We start from the raw sequence: 14,849 nt of genomic DNA, 5'->3' as shown, positions 1-14,849 counted from the left end.
TGGAAATTGGCTGTGTGTTTATTTTGTGCGGAACTGTGCTAAAAAAACAAACAAAAACATAACCTAGTTGTTTTGAACTCTGAGCTAAAGGTAGAAAACACCATGAGGGTCTAAATCAGGCCTGTGATGAATGACTTTTTTATTATTTTGTTTAATTCCCATATCTCACTATTACGGTTGTGGATGTTACGATAGTGTATCTCAGTGAAATCTGGATTCCCAAAAGAATTGCGCAAGGCCTTTAATTACTGCTTGTAGCGTGATGTTGCTGATATTGAAAACAGCTGAAGCAAAAAAATAACAAATTTGAATGAAACGCACCGGATAAGATATCAACAAAACCAAAGAATTATCGACCAGATTGCTGATTGCCATCGTTTATTGTTGACTGATTAAGTGATTGTGTTATCTTATCACATATGTTGCATGTACTGCTTGTTGGTAACATTCTTGGAAAGATTTGAAATGTTATATTTATGTACTGTGTGTGTGTGTGTGTGTGCGTGTGCGTGTGTGTGTGTAGTGTATTTCTTTCACCCCTGTTTTATTAAAACACTTGTACAAAACTAACACACTATGAAAATTCACGACTCTACCGCCATCTGCAGGATGAAAAAAGTAAGGCGTCTATTTGGGTTAGGCTTTATTAAAAAGCAATCTAAACTAAAAATGCTGTTAGCATCTGTTCACAGTATATGATACAATCCTTCACATACACGTGCCATGTGGCCTTGAGGTAGATGCATGTGTTAAACACCTCCAAATATGGAAGTCAAATTCACACCTTTACAAACAGGTGTGCTTGTTGTGTTCTGTTAAGACTTTGGAGGAATATAAGGATAATTGTGGTGTAAGTTGTGTTAGAAATGGCATTTTTCCAGAAAAGTCCATCAAGCGGTCCATATCAGATTTGCTTCGGTAATCCTTATGGCTCGGATGTTTTACGGGGCCGGCGTATTACCACATTCACTGGCCCGGATGGAAGTCCTCGGATCAAAGCCCAGGCTTCCAGACGCCTCATCCCCAACATGCTTACGCCTTCGATCTCCATCACCTCGTCACCGGGGCTAATCTTGTCCACTGGGCCGCCTGTTGAGGAGAAGAAGTCAATTAAATGAACAATTTGGAGTAAATTTGAGGTTGTAGACTACGCACCTTGGAAGATCTTCTTAATGGTGAGGGGTTTGTCCCCCAGACCGTAGCCTCCCTCCAGACTAAAGCCCAGATCTCTGCTTTTCTTCTCCAGATGCACGCGCATACACTGACCTGACAAAATCAAACTCAATAAACAACAGTGATCTCACTTAAAATTACAACATGAAGATATTAAGTCTACAAATCCGTGTTGAATTACCAGGTTTTTATAATCCTTTCAAAACTTTCAACGACATTAATGTGACCCCTAAACAGTAGCACTCAATTTTGAAGAAAAAAACACAAACATCTTTTCACAAGGGGAAGGTAAAAATAAACCACATCAAATTAACCACTACCATACAACTCATTAAATGAGAACTCGCACACACCTGCCACCATTTAAAGTGCCTCTGCTAAACCCAATAAAGTTCAGCTGTTTGCTTAGCGGAAGCCTAAAGGCTTCGTGCTAACATTGATTGATATTTGGAACCGTTAATAATTCCAGCTGAAGAAAAATAACACCAGAGCAAGATGCGGCCACAAAGTCCAACTTTTTGGTTTCATCGAATTATTACACATTTCTTACATGCGCTCGTCTGATTTAAAGGTTGTCTTTTTTTCTGGCCAAATGTTGACAGGCTCTGATGTTTTTTCTTTGTAAGATAAGCTTGCCATCCAAGCCCATAGCCCAGACTGAAGACGAAAGGCGATTGTTGTCGCATGTTCTAAACACCCAGTACTTGCCACAAATTCCTGCCGCTTCTTCATTGTTGCTGTCGGCCCCCCTGACCAGTTTTCTTCTCGTCTTTGCAACAATTTGGGAGGAACGTCCAGTTCTTGGTAGTGTCACTGCTGTGCTATTTTTCTTCGACTGGATACTGACCATCTTTACTGTGTCCCATGGTCTATTTAAAGCCTTATCTCTTTTGTACCCTTTTCCTGCATAACTTTCCAACGGTATATGGTCTGCGGTTTTTTCCAACTATTAATGCATTCAAATTCAAAGCACTTCACACTGACGCATTCACCTACTGATGATGCAGCATCAGGAGCAACTGGGACGTCAGTATCAAGGACTTTTCGACATGGTCAAACCCACATGATAACCATTCCACCACTGAGCCATGCCGCCACCCAGTGAGGCGCAACGAGATCCCTTTGACGCCGAGGAAACGCACCATGGACTGCTGTAAGATGCAACTTCAAAAATGTCAGAAAAAGCATACTAGAACAGCTGAGCTTTATTTGGGTTAATCAGAAGCATTTTAAATGGCAGCAAGTGTGTGCTAACTCTTATTTAACATGAATTTGAATGTGATTGGTAAATTCTGAACACAAACATCCCCAGTTGTAAGATGGTGTGCAACCACGTTATCGGTGTTGTACATTTTGACTTCCCTTCAGAAAAATAGAGATTATTTTTTTTCAACATTAACTTTAAAAATAGTGACATTAATAGTGCAAATGATTTATCTCGGTCTTATTTTTTCTATCACAAAACCTAGCATTTGAAGACGGACGTGTAGACTTTATATCCACTGTATAATGATTTGAACCAGTCTCTGAAGTCTGAGCCGGCGCTGGTTCCTCAGTCTGACCCTCGATCCCCTTCGAGATGCCCCTAACGTCGCCCCTCCTCAGTACCACCACTCCCATCTCTCGAGTCTTGGCACGTCTCAGGACCCTCAGAGCTTCCCAGTGCGTGTGGCTTCCCAGGGCGGTGCCGTTAATGGATAAGACCTGGTCGCCTTCTCTGATGGAGCCTTCTTGAGCTGCCACACCGATGGGGAAAACCTTGTGGACCTGAGAAGTAGACATGATGAAAATAAATCGAGACACAATCAACAGAAAGGCGTTTGAATGAAAAATGTATTTGACTCACAATGACTGGTTTGTTCTGGTCAATGCCTCCCGCTATACTGAAGCCCAGACCAACAGCCACCTCTTTGTGGAGGACAACCACATGCACATCATCCTGCGTTAAGAATAGATGTTAGATCAGTAATATTGACAGCGTTAAGAATAAACATTAGAGGAGCAATCTTGATTTTTGGTAAGCTTCAAATACCCAAGTCCAAAGTCTCAAGCACCGGGACTGGACTGGTGTCACGTCGAAATGCTGGGCCTCCTTTACTAATGATTGCCCACCCTTGCTGGAGCGCCAGCCGTGCTACTCGGGGCCACGGCACTTAGCCAGGTCTCACAGCCTCCAGCCCGACGGAGGCACCATGAGTTATACTTCATAACCCCCTGCGGGCATCGCAGAATTGCCACACAGCCATCGTTCTGCTCTAATACCACTTTGGAAGCTGACAAATTCCCAGGTCAACTTAAACTGCCCAATTTCACACAGAAACACAAGAAAATGCTGTCAAAAGGCCAATTTTCATCGGCAGTGCTGAGCCAGTTGGGGAAGGCTCTCTAGCTCTATGACCCTAAACCGGATAAGTAGTATAAAAAAGTTAGCTGAAATAGGAAATGTATAAATTCTGAACATGTGCACCTGCAGATTGCTGTCCCCCAGACTTCTGACATCCTCCAGCAGCTTGTCAAGCTCCTCGCTGGGCAGCACAGACACATATGACAGCGCAGACACTTCAGAGCTCAGTGAAGCCGACCTCCTGCCCGTCGCTGGGCTCTCGTCAATGTCATTCTCTGGCTCGGAGTCAGCTCCAGTGAAGTGACACAATTCTGCCAGGCTGCAGGGGCGAGGGTAGTCGAGTCAGGAAATGATAACTGATTAAATTCTTATTTTTAGGGTACATACCTGAGAGAGAAGCTCCTGCGATCTGACAGGCTCATGTTGCTGGTGATGGTTACTGAGGACTCCCCAGAGTCTGAATCATAGTAAGAATCATCATCCTTCTGTGTGTCATCATCGTCATCATCATCCAAAGCTACACCCTCTTTCCAGGAATTCCAGCCAGCAACCCAAGAATCCAAGTCCAACACATGTTTCTTCCCTTTTGAGTCACTGTCAGTAATATCTGGAAAGAACTCTTTGTGGGAAGAGGTGGCAACAGGTTGCATAGGGGTTGGAAGGTCTCGTTCGGCGGTGTTGACTGCTTTTGTGTTTTCAGTCAGGGTAAGTGGAGGGCTACTGTTTGGCAGTGGGATCGGAGAGCTAGACGGTGAGTGATTTGGAGTGTTGGTTGGAGTCTTGTCATCATCAGTAACTGCTAAAATAATCACGGAAGGTTTTGCTTTCCTTATCCCTGACAGCTCAGCATACGGGCATGGCTCAGGGTCACTGGAGCACAGGAACATGGATGACTCAGAATTGATAGTTCTCCGGTCCTTATCCCATGAGACTTTACAAGAGTCTGGTTCATCTATGTACAAGTTCCTCGGATGCACAGCAATTTCTTTGAGGTGTGATTCTACTGTATGCTTCAACCTAGAATAGTTACTGACATCGTCTGTGCATTTGTAAATACGATCCATATCCGTCCCTTCCTTCTTTGTCAAATCACCCACGCACCTTTGTCCAATCTCGTCCACTGATAAAGACCGTTTTGTCTGACTTTTCAGTTGACCAACTTTTGCCTCAACTTTTCTATCTGTCTCTCCTAACTCTCTCAGGCCCAAAGACTTGTCACCTAGAATACCGCTTGTTTTTTTCGACTCACTCTTCAAGCCATCGTGGGCAGTGTCGAGTCTTGTGGGCACCGAAAAGGCCCTTCGCGTCATCATGTTCTGACCCTGGGATTTCTGTGTCAGAGCCTCAAACTGATTTATCTTGGTTCTTACATTGACTGAAGGGGAGTGGTTCTCTGGGTGTGCCCTCCATCCTGCAGAGTTTACTCTGATGTTCAGATGTGGGTCAAACACATCTTCATAAACCTTTAACTCAAGCTCTGCTCTCGTCTTTTCCTTATCCAGCATTATTTTTTCCCACTGCGTCCCAATTATCCTGTTAGTCTCAGATAATCCAAAAAAAGATGGCTTCTCTGATGATGTCTTTAACTGTGCAGCCCTGTCTGATCTAATCCGACTAGCTCTAGTGTTCCTGCTTCTTGCTCGGTCCAGAGACATGGTCTCAATGGACCCTATACCTGCGCTAACTCCACCATGGTCAGAATACCTCCCATAGATCCGATCCTCCCATTGTCCCTCTGGTAATCTTGCCCGGGTCCTTGGACAGGGTGAAGTATTAGAGCATGCAGTCTTGGTGTCAGAAAGTGCACTTTGGTAGCTTCCTTCTCCAACAGAGCCAAACCTGGAGAAGTCTCGTGATTCCACGTCACAAGAGCTTGGCAAAATGTTGACAACTGAGCGATGGTGCACTTTAGCTTCACCCCTACCATAAACCCAGTTTCTTTCTAGGGAAGAGAAATCCCTAACTTTGCTGAAATCGTCTGTTTTGGATGGGCCATAGAGCTTCTCAATACGTTCCAGTATACTCTGGCCTCTTTTACTCCCATAAGAAGCAGTCTCTCTGGAGTCAATGATGGGTTCTGGGGCCGACTTTAGTCTTGAAGGGCAAGAGTTACCCCTGTTCACTGTTTCCAAAGTTTGGGCCGAAGAACTTTTTGAACTGTTGCTAATTGGAGAAACACCTGCAGAGATGTAGGTCCCACGGGAAGTTGTGACCCTGCCTCTCGAGCCTTCAGTATGCCTCCCACTCACTTTGTGTTCATCATATAGCAATGCAGCTATGTTGGATCGCCGTACATCCCGTTCAGGACTAGTTGCCCCTGACTTCCAGTCGACGCTCCGACTTCTACTCGGCTGATTCCGCCTCCATTCTCCTCCAGTCCCAGTCCGACTCTCCGATGCAGGGTTATAGTTTCGACCTCTGTCGATGCCAAAGTCTGTGGTTTTCTTGTCCACGTTCTCATTTTGAGTCCGACTGGAAAAGATAGTGCTGCCTGATATAACCTTGTTTTCATGACAACCTTTCCCACTCGCTGTCCATGCATGATAGTCTGACATGACTCGTGCCCTGAGATCCTGGCCATCGATCGATCTGGCCCGCTTGCTCGAACCATCAAATCCAGTTTTTGTCTCTCGTTCCACATCTCTGGACACCACCACTCCGGATGAAGCTCGGTCCTTCCTAACACCAGACCTACGAGGGAGGCTTCCCGAGAGAGAGTTGGCAGATCTGCAGCATGCCAAAGTCCTCTGATTGGTGTACTCAGTCACTGGCGCATGCAGCAAGAACACATCCATTGTCAGAGCATAAACAAAGTTAATGACCACCTGTCAAAAGTCAAATCCCGAAAAAGAGAATCGATGACTGCACTGGATTTATTTAGACGTTTCTAAATTACTGTAGAGCAGCAAACTTGAGTTCATTTCGGTCCACCTACTCTATATTCATGCAAACTGCTGCGGATTAAACTTTGTCCATTTCATATATCCGAATAAAGGTTGTCTGTCTGGTAGTAGTCATTCTTTTGTCGTCCTGTCCATGGAAGTCCTTAGTTCCCCACCGACGTTTCAACGACGAGTTCCCAAAGCCTGCCGAGCATAAGAAAATGAATAAATCTCCATTTTCAGAACGGTTTGAAATGGAATGTTGTGATATGTGGACATGTGGCAGCTGTGGTTTCTCACAATGGTCAAACTTAAATTACAGAGCGGTTGAGGATAAGGAACAACTTTGTACAGAATGGCCACTGGGGTGGAGCGGGAGGAAAGGACAAGGCGCGATTACACAGCTCGATTAAATATAGGCCTGAGATTAACTTGCAAATGAAGAGGACAAAAAAAAAAAAAAACACCACTTCAAAGAATCCATTCACACATACGTACAATGCGCTCGCTCATATCGTAACAGCTGTTTACACTAGCAACATGCATTGCTCATACTGTCAGCGAAACCTGTACACAAAAACTGGAAAAACTCACTCCGCTGCAATCCATTGAGGGACAACAATCTCGAAATGTGACACAATCAGTCTGTGAGCAGCACATATTCTGAAACAGCTAGAGGGAGTCAACAACTCACCAAAACCATGAAGAAATAAAAGAAATAATCAAATTGAGGCTAATGATAAGTATATTTATTTACATACAGCCCACAATGAGCAAGACAGCGATGGACCAGGAAACCAGTGGCCCCATCTTTGATTGTGCGCAACCGAGATAGCTCTCGGACAAATTGTCTTGTTACGATCAGATAACTGTATTTATTAGACGGCTATTGTAAGAAGTATATGTGCATAAGTCTCCCCGGTGTTGCCGTCTAATGCAGGCGAGTGTCAGCTTACAGATACACCTGTTCTGCTTGATCCCGAGCCTCCCATCTGGGTAACCTGGGCAACGTGGCTCGCTCTAATTCAAACTCACAGCGACCGCCATGGAAATAAGAGAAAATGCTGCTCATTCCAACTGTGCTCTTCCAATCCAGCAGGTCAGACATGCGCCTTACCTTCGTCACAAGTCAACTCCTGCGAGTTGATAAGGCTTCATAGTGAAGACGATGACATCGGCTCCTCGTCTCTTTCTCTCACTTAGTCTGCCTGTTAGCGTTGCACACTGGGATGTCTACAGTGACGCAAACCGGCCACACTGGTCTATCTTCTTGTCCTCTCTCTCTCTCCTCCCCCTTCCGTTGTTGTTTTCTCACTCTTTCCCTCATCTCATGGGGTAACATTCCTGGTTTAAGTTTATGTGTAGATCTTTAAACAACCCAGTGAGTACACACTCACACACATTTTGAAACATCACCAAGCATCCATCATGGGAATCACACGTCAGCTCATTTCATAGCGCCGATCTCACCATGAATCTTAGACTCATTCAATTTCGACACACCTCCGGCGAACCAGAGTCCAATTGTGCAATGTGAGCAGGTGTCCAAATACATAATGACCGAGGTACTATAATTGGGAGCAGACAACACAATGGGCTCAGGTAGACAGCAAAAATGCGTGGAAATGTGCACCGCTCGGTTGACGTGCACAACAAAGCATGAGCCAGATCCGGCTCGTATGTGCGCTCATATTTTCTGTGATGTTTGCTTGAGATGGAAATGATCAGATGCAGGTTGTGGAAGAAGGAGCATTGTTGTGAGGCTTAGAAGGCTTTTATAATCTAATTCAAAAGTGTTTGCAGACAACTAAATGGCATATCCGGTGATGGTAGTAATTATAGTGATAGAAGAGAAATTTCCTTGCTTGACGATTGTTAAAACCAGCAATCAATTATTCGATTAATTCTTCTTGTGAAATGCAAGCTGGATATTCATTTTGTACTCCTGTTTCACTGCTATTTACATATTGAGCTTCCCTCAACTTCACTTCACTGATGCGATGATATTGTTGTACAAAGTTATTTTAATGCATTTTATAATGATTTGTCTTCTAACAAAAAGAAGCAGGCAAACTGTACTGCACTTTCACATAACCACATTTTTTTTTTAATGTATACACTTGACAGTTATGTTGCAAACGGGGAAGTTGGACAATTCCGACCACCAATTTGAAAATGTTCAATGGAAGTTTCTACTTTTGGAGTTGGAGAAAATCAAAGCGCAACAACTTCACCAAAATAAAGATACAGGATGTCTACAAAGGCAGTAAAATGACATTTATGTATGTGAATTTATTGTTTATAAGAAATATGAGCAAAAATCAGTGTTGTAAAGTTGCTCCAGTCAAAGTCATTTGACCAAATCTATGCCAAAAAGCGTACGAGGCTGCCAAACAAAAATAGGAGAAAAGACGTCCGCTGTGGTTTTCGGTTTATATTTAACTGGAAAATTTTGTGGTCGAAACTGGATTTTCCCACTTCCCAGCAATTTAGAATGCAGCGACAGTTCTATTTAACGCCCACACTACTAAGCCCTCGTAGCTGTCTATCGCTCCTCTGTTGACCGTGCCACTCATGAGTGCTCATGTGGCAAGTTTCATTTTTATGACACAAGTTAGTGTTAGAATGCAGGCATCAAAGACACGCTATCTTGTGTACTGTATTTCTAACATTAACATTGGTGTCAGTCAAAAAAATGCAGGATCATTGCTTGAGGTTTTTATGGACCGTTATGTTGTCATTTCAGTTTCTACTGCAGGCTTTGAATAATACAGTGGATGAGAAGGCTCATAGAGGATTACATGCCCTTGTTTTATACTATAGTTCCGTTCCGTTTCTACAGCAGCTCTGCAACCCGAGCTTTTGTCCTTTTTGACAAAAGTAAGGAATAGAAAGTAGCTACAAATTTTTCAAATGTTGTCAGAAAAATACTCAAATACAGATGCGTAAAACTTTTGATTAAGAAGGCTTCTTCCCATTACTGAATGAAGTCAAATCATCCCACTCAATTATCATTTTTTTTTTAAGTAAATCTTTAGGGACGACTGAGAACTGCACTGTTCTACTTACGTTGGTGCTTGGCTGTTTGTCATATTGTTACCTTTGCATGGACACTGAGCGCAGACGGACTGGTTTGCACGCACCTATATTGTGAGACTGATTAGTGTCAAAGTCAGCCAACATTGATCTCATTGCAGCAAGGCCATGTCTCAAGACACTGAAATCAATCAATGACCAAGAGGCCTTTGAGGTTTTACGCGCAGAAAGTCTGTCGGTCGCCTCCAATACAGACAGGCACCCTTGTTCCGGACACAAAGAATGGCGCTCAGTGTCACTGTGGGGGGGATGCAAATGTTGCCCACACACTTTGGAGCTTCACTCATTTTTTGGGCGTGCCATGGATGAACGCACAATAAAAGCGCCATTGTCGGGAGCATGGTGGGGGGGCGGTGATGATTGACAGATTAGCTTGGCTATGCAGTCAAAAGGTTTGGTTTTAAAAACGAAAGCAATGGGGTGACAAGAACATGAATAATAGCGCTTTTCCGTTTTAAATTGTGTTGTCTATGGCGCTTTTATCCTATATTCGTTTGTCAAGTTTTGTTACTTTCACTACGCGTCACCGGCATCACGTGAGCAACCCGGAAGTCAACAAACTCGACAGCGACATGTAACTTTTCAAAAACAACACTAACATCTTGCCGAGAATTAACTTTATGAAAGCGCCCTGTAACTCGTCGTTTTACTCCAAGGTAGCGTCTCGCTTTGTGTTCGAAAGACGACTCATAAAGAGACGCTTATGCAAACTTACAACTTTTGTAGCGCGTTTTTTTCGTCGTCGTTTTGAGTGAAAGGCAAAGTGTAAAATGCGAAGTGATTCTCCTCTGTCGAGCGTCAACGTGGTGCTCGTCATGGCCTTTGGTAGTCTGGTAAGTCAGGCTTATTCCAAGTACATTTATTCAGTCGTTCCTTAATAATCGCTGAGTCATGATTATCCCGTGACAGTCTGCACGGCTGCAAATGGCACTTCTTGGTACGATGCACCAGACATCGTTTTCTACATTTCTAGGACTAACCAATACAAAACAACACACATTTTTGTAATTGTCAATTCCGTGTTAATTGGAACATAGCCTAGTGGGGGAATTGCTACGATATGCTGACACGAGCGTGATACAGTGCCAGGATAAGATGTGTTAAAAGCCTTTAAATGAATACAATTTTAATTTCAGTAGAATGCTCTCATACTGAAAATTATAGATATGGTTCAACAAACAATCCAGCTCCTCTGATGGCCATGTCAGTCCCCAGACCTCAACCCCTTTGAAAACTTGAGCGTGCAGAGGAAAGCACCAATGTAGCTGGATGATTTTGAGAGATTGTGCAAAGATGAATGGTTGAAGATATCTCTTTCTGTATTCTCCCATCTTTTGAAACGTTATAGTTGAATGGGGTTTCAGTTTTCTTTTTTTCAGACAAAAAGTTTTTTTTCTGGTGAAAGCAAAAAACTCTTACCTCGCTGACAGTTTCGGCTGGCACCCTTTTTTCCCCCCAATGAATAAATTAACTTGAATTAAAGGCTGGATTTTTTTGCTTTTTTACATTGGTCCTATATTATTAAGAAAAAGAAAAGTGCATTTTTTAGAAGCTAAAGAAAACATGGAGGGCGCCATGTGTTCCTTGAAATGATTTGAGTTTTGACATATTTTCCTCTTACTCTACGTGGCATTCAAAGGCCCTCAAAGGTCAACTCAGAACTGAACTTACCACACTTGTTTGGCAAGGATGAAAAGATATTTCTTATAAATTGTAGCATGTTATAAAGTGTTCATTTCTTACCAGCAATGTTTATGTGATAACGCAAATGTGATTTCAATTTCTGGACTTTTTTATTTTTTTTAAGGTGAAAACAAATGCTAATATTTAATTAGGTTTAGGAAACATGGTCTTAAAAAAAGAATAGAAAAAAAATATTTCTGATTTTTTTTTTTTTTTTTTTTTTTTTTAAAACCAAATTGCTGACATTCAAAGCAAGTTTGCCTCTTTGTTTTTTGCGCTTGTGGGTTTCGCTTTATTTAACTTTTTTTCACTTGCATCATCATGAACACAAATACAAAAAATATATTTTCTTTTAAGATAATTGAAACAGTTCCTTTTGTCAAAACAAACACGATCCTTGCTAGATTAACATTTTAATGTTCAGCAGTTTAATTTAAAGGGGCAGCAGTAGCACATTTTTACGGACACAATGTTCAATCTCACATGTGACGTGTCACGTAGGAACATAATTGCAGTTACCGAACATACAATCATATTGCGTCTATCATTTATTCATATATTAGTGGAATTACAAAATTTTAAATTCAGGCGTTTAAATCATTTTCAATCTGAAAATATCCAATTTGTTGAGATTGCGATTTCTATCAAGCTGATGGCATTATTGTGTTTTTCTTTTAGGTCTTTGTCTTGCTGTTCATCTTTGTGAAAAGGCAAATTATGCGACTCGCCATGAAATCTCGACGTGGACCACACGTTCCCATTGGTCACAACGCTCCAAAGGTAACATCCCCGTTCAAACTCAAACTAAGTGATGGTCACTTAGTGGTGCCGCTCCTGGATTGTATTTTGTGTTTCTGTTGAAGGAACTCAGGCAAGAAATCGAAACCAAACTGTGCCAAGTCCAGAAAATCCACTTTGAGCCTCGTCTGCTGTCTAAAGAGGATGAGCGGCTAAAGTCTGGTTCGTTCATCACATCAACACACATATGCATATCATCATTTACAATCTGGCATAAACATGCTACATTAGTAATGTATAGACATTCAGATATTCTACATTCCAGGTGTGTCTCTCATCTAATCAAAATAATTGCACAGTCAATCCAGTTTTACCCAGACTTCTTGAAAATGAGTTGGCAGCACTGGTGAGTTTCTGTGTGGACGTGCACGTTTTTGCAGGTGGCTGTGAGTACCAGTACAGGATGAGAGCTCTGGACGCCATCAGAGACACAGGTCACTAAATATATTTTTCCCTCACATATTTACGGATAGGGGAAGGGGGGTGGGGGTTATGTACTACTTGCTGTTTTTATTTTTTTTATATTAATTTTTTTTTTTTTTACAAATACAGTATTTGCCAGACTATAAGCCGCTACTTTTTTAAAAAACTTTTTTCCATGCGGCTAATACAACAACGGTGCAGCCTTTTTGTGGATTTTTCTTTCACCGGTAGGGGCGATTTGTAGTTCAGAAAATACGCTAAATAAATCGCCATTTTTTTTCTTGGGTCTCTTCTGCTTTAATTAGCAAAGATTTTTTCCGTGTTAGAAGGCACCGCTTTAACAATCTGTTAATGTACCATTATGTGTGCAGATTTCCCTTTTTGTGAGCTGGGCGGATCCTCCAGCGCTGTGACGGGAAAACGATTCAGAACTTGGCTTCTGCAGCTAAAAAATTCACATTGCCTCTTCCGAGATGGCCAGAGGGGTCTGATTGACACAGTGCTGGATGGCTACAATAAAGCACGCCACGGGGACCAGGTCAGACCTTTTGTCTCGCTCCTACTATGTATGAATCAGGGTACACTAAAAGCTTCAAGGTCTTACGTTCAAGACAACACACACAAAAATTGATGATAGAGGATGGAGACATTCAATAATCTGTTCAGCAAAAAAACGAGGCGCATTTTCAAACACTTTTCTCTTCTTCAAAATGTACCTAGTGTTAAACAGTCATATACCGCCACCCAGTGGTCAAAAGTGGAAGTATATCACAAAATAAAAAACTAAATTGTGTAATACCCGGTCAAAAAAAAAAAAAAGAAATTACCGGGCTTCTTACCTAGAACCACAGATGGAGGAGCGTTTACTCTACACTCATAATGAACTTTTAAATTTTTCTGAAGCAATTGTTTTTTGGGGGCTTTTTACTCCATACTTAATGTAATGCCCTCACATCTGCGAAAGGAGAGCCACAGTTGCCATCAGACACATTAAACAAGGTTTAACATTTATGATTGTTGTCCTGGATGTTTGAAGAGAAATCACTCGTACCGCACCCCACACCGCCGAATAATTGGTGAAGATAATCTTTCGGCGGAATGGGCTGTTGCCAACTTGGTTGGCAACGAAGACAATATTGTCAAATGTGCCCCAGTTGTCAGCATGTGTGTAACCTGCTTTGAGTTTCATCTGCAAACACAGGCACGTCTTTAAATAGACTAACATTTTTGTCCCTGTGCCAGCTTGTTCAGTCATTCATCGTGCATTTGTTTTAATATGCCGTATGACCAATGTCTGCAGGCTTTTGGTGAAGCAGAGCTCAGTAAATACCAGGAGGCTCTAACTGAACTGGCCTGTGTGTGAGTAAACAGCGACGCTAATCCCAGCGCGGAATTTTAATTATGAGCCCGGAGTGATCGCTTTCTCCTGCTTGTGGTTTCAGCGTCAAGAGTCAGAGCAGAAGTAGTAGCAATAACAGCACGGCAAGCCAGCACCACCAGACCGCTGCTAAGAACTTGACCGCCACCGCTAAGCCCATAAGCTCCTCCCCTTCGTCGCGGGCCCATCTCACGTCGGCGGCACAGCAGCGCATCAAGCGGACCAGGAATCTGTTAGAGCTCAAGAACTTTAAGGACAAGTACAACACACTGGACAGCACATTGTGAGATGCGTTGATGGCGCCACCTTCAGGCTGTTTTTAATGGTTACATCAGACGTCCGTTTTCTGTCGCAGGGGCTCTCAAACATTTGATGTCAAGGGATCACTTATGGAGGATTTTTTTTTCTAAAGACTCCTTCACATGCCAAATGTTGATTAATTGTGACTAACATGTGCCGTTAAATGCCAAAAGTGTTCAAATGATGCCTTTTTTTTGGGAGGGGGGGGTCATTACGTTACACTGATAACTTTGTTTCGAATCGAAAACTAATTCTAAGTTGTATTTTTTTTTGGGGGAGAAAAAAAGTTGTGATCTTTAGAAGGAGACTAAAGACTCACAGCTTTTGCCTTGTAATTAATTGCAAGCATCAGGTCTGGTTAGGTATTCATGGAGTTGACTTGACCAAAATTGGGGCTATGACGCTATGTGGGAGAGATAAGACAATCAGTATTTATTGCACAAAAAAATGGCTACTGTATGTACATACGCTTTAATGATGGCATGATCGCTACCCGTGTTACATCACATTTAGTGGAATGCATGCACTTATTTTTGCATTTCAGTATTTCTAAGCCTAGAAATTCTGATTCACAGAAGCCATTCGTTAATTTTAATCTTTTTTTTTCACTACATGATTTCAGTGCAATTATGTTTGATTCCAGTGTATTAATCTGAATGTAATGTGATTTTCAGACATTTGTTTCTGAGGTTGATCCCAGAAAAGCTACTGTAACGTCTGAATGATTACATTGTAATTTCATTTTCTAATTAAAACTGTGAACTTCATTGTT

At 42.2% G+C, this 14,849-nt stretch overlaps 2 protein-coding genes across 5 annotated transcripts in view; one reads left to right on the top strand and one right to left on the bottom strand.

The window, feature by feature from the left end:
* ltap1 (lipid transport auxiliary protein 1) overlaps positions 1-14,849 on the top strand; it is a 25,342-nt gene extending 10,493 nt beyond the window's left edge. Inside the window, exons 1-7 of one of the 2 annotated variants that reach the window (XM_088307630.1) lie at positions 9,860-10,328; positions 11,857-11,958; positions 12,042-12,138; positions 12,357-12,410; positions 12,771-12,937; positions 13,700-13,758; positions 13,842-14,849. In XM_088307630.1, coding sequence (XP_088163756.1) covers positions 10,266-10,328; positions 11,857-11,958; positions 12,042-12,138; positions 12,357-12,410; positions 12,771-12,937; positions 13,700-13,758; positions 13,842-14,064 — 765 coding nt within the window. In that variant the 5' untranslated portion in view covers positions 9,860-10,265 and the 3' untranslated portion in view covers positions 14,065-14,849. Of the gene's footprint in view, positions 1-9,859; positions 10,329-11,856; positions 11,959-12,041; positions 12,139-12,356; positions 12,411-12,770; positions 12,938-13,699; positions 13,759-13,841 lie in introns of those variants that run through there. The other variant, XM_088307628.1, reaches the window with a different exon arrangement.
* Positions 631-9,764, bottom strand: LOC148328962 (uncharacterized). 3 transcript variants are annotated; one of them, XM_088306323.1, is made up of 8 exons: positions 7,517-7,561; positions 7,356-7,463; positions 3,905-6,603; positions 3,641-3,836; positions 3,020-3,112; positions 2,694-2,940; positions 1,156-1,266; positions 631-1,089 (listed from the first exon to the last, which is right to left on the bottom strand). In XM_088306323.1, the coding sequence occupies exons 3-8, from the start codon at positions 6,310-6,312 to the stop codon at positions 926-928; spliced, it is 3,219 nt and encodes a 1,072-aa protein (XP_088162449.1). In that variant the 5' UTR covers positions 6,313-6,603; positions 7,356-7,463; positions 7,517-7,561; the 3' UTR covers positions 631-925. The 3 variants fall into 3 exon arrangements, with proteins under 3 accessions (XP_088162449.1, XP_088162448.1, XP_088162450.1); XM_088306322.1 differs by lacking the exons at positions 7,356-7,463; positions 7,517-7,561 and adding an exon at positions 9,469-9,764; XM_088306324.1 differs by lacking the exons at positions 7,356-7,463; positions 7,517-7,561 and adding an exon at positions 9,543-9,764.

The sequence above is a fragment of the Idiotropiscis lumnitzeri genome, chromosome 10, assembly GCF_059441095.1.
Source record: "Idiotropiscis lumnitzeri isolate Australia: NSW breed Sydney's pygmy pipehorse chromosome 10, RoL_Ilum_1.0, whole genome shotgun sequence".
NCBI lineage: Eukaryota > Metazoa > Chordata > Actinopteri > Syngnathiformes > Syngnathidae > Idiotropiscis > Idiotropiscis lumnitzeri.
This window is presented reverse-complemented; position numbering and strand designations above follow the sequence as displayed.

What these genes read in the sequence shown, in the direction of transcription:
- LOC148328962 (XM_088306322.1), bottom strand. Translation starts at nt 6,312, where the DNA reads ATGGATGTGTTCTTGCTGCATGCGCCAGTGACTGAGTACACCAATCAG. An exon ending in CGCAGGAGCTTCTCTCTCAG is followed by an intron (nt 3,837 to 3,904) that starts GTATGTACCCTA and finishes TCGCCCCTGCAG; the next exon opens with CCTGGCAGAATTGTGTCACT. An exon ending in ACCAGAACAAACCAGTCATT is followed by an intron (nt 2,941 to 3,019) that starts GTGAGTCAAATA and finishes TCTACTTCTCAG; the next exon opens with GTCCACAAGGTTTTCCCCAT.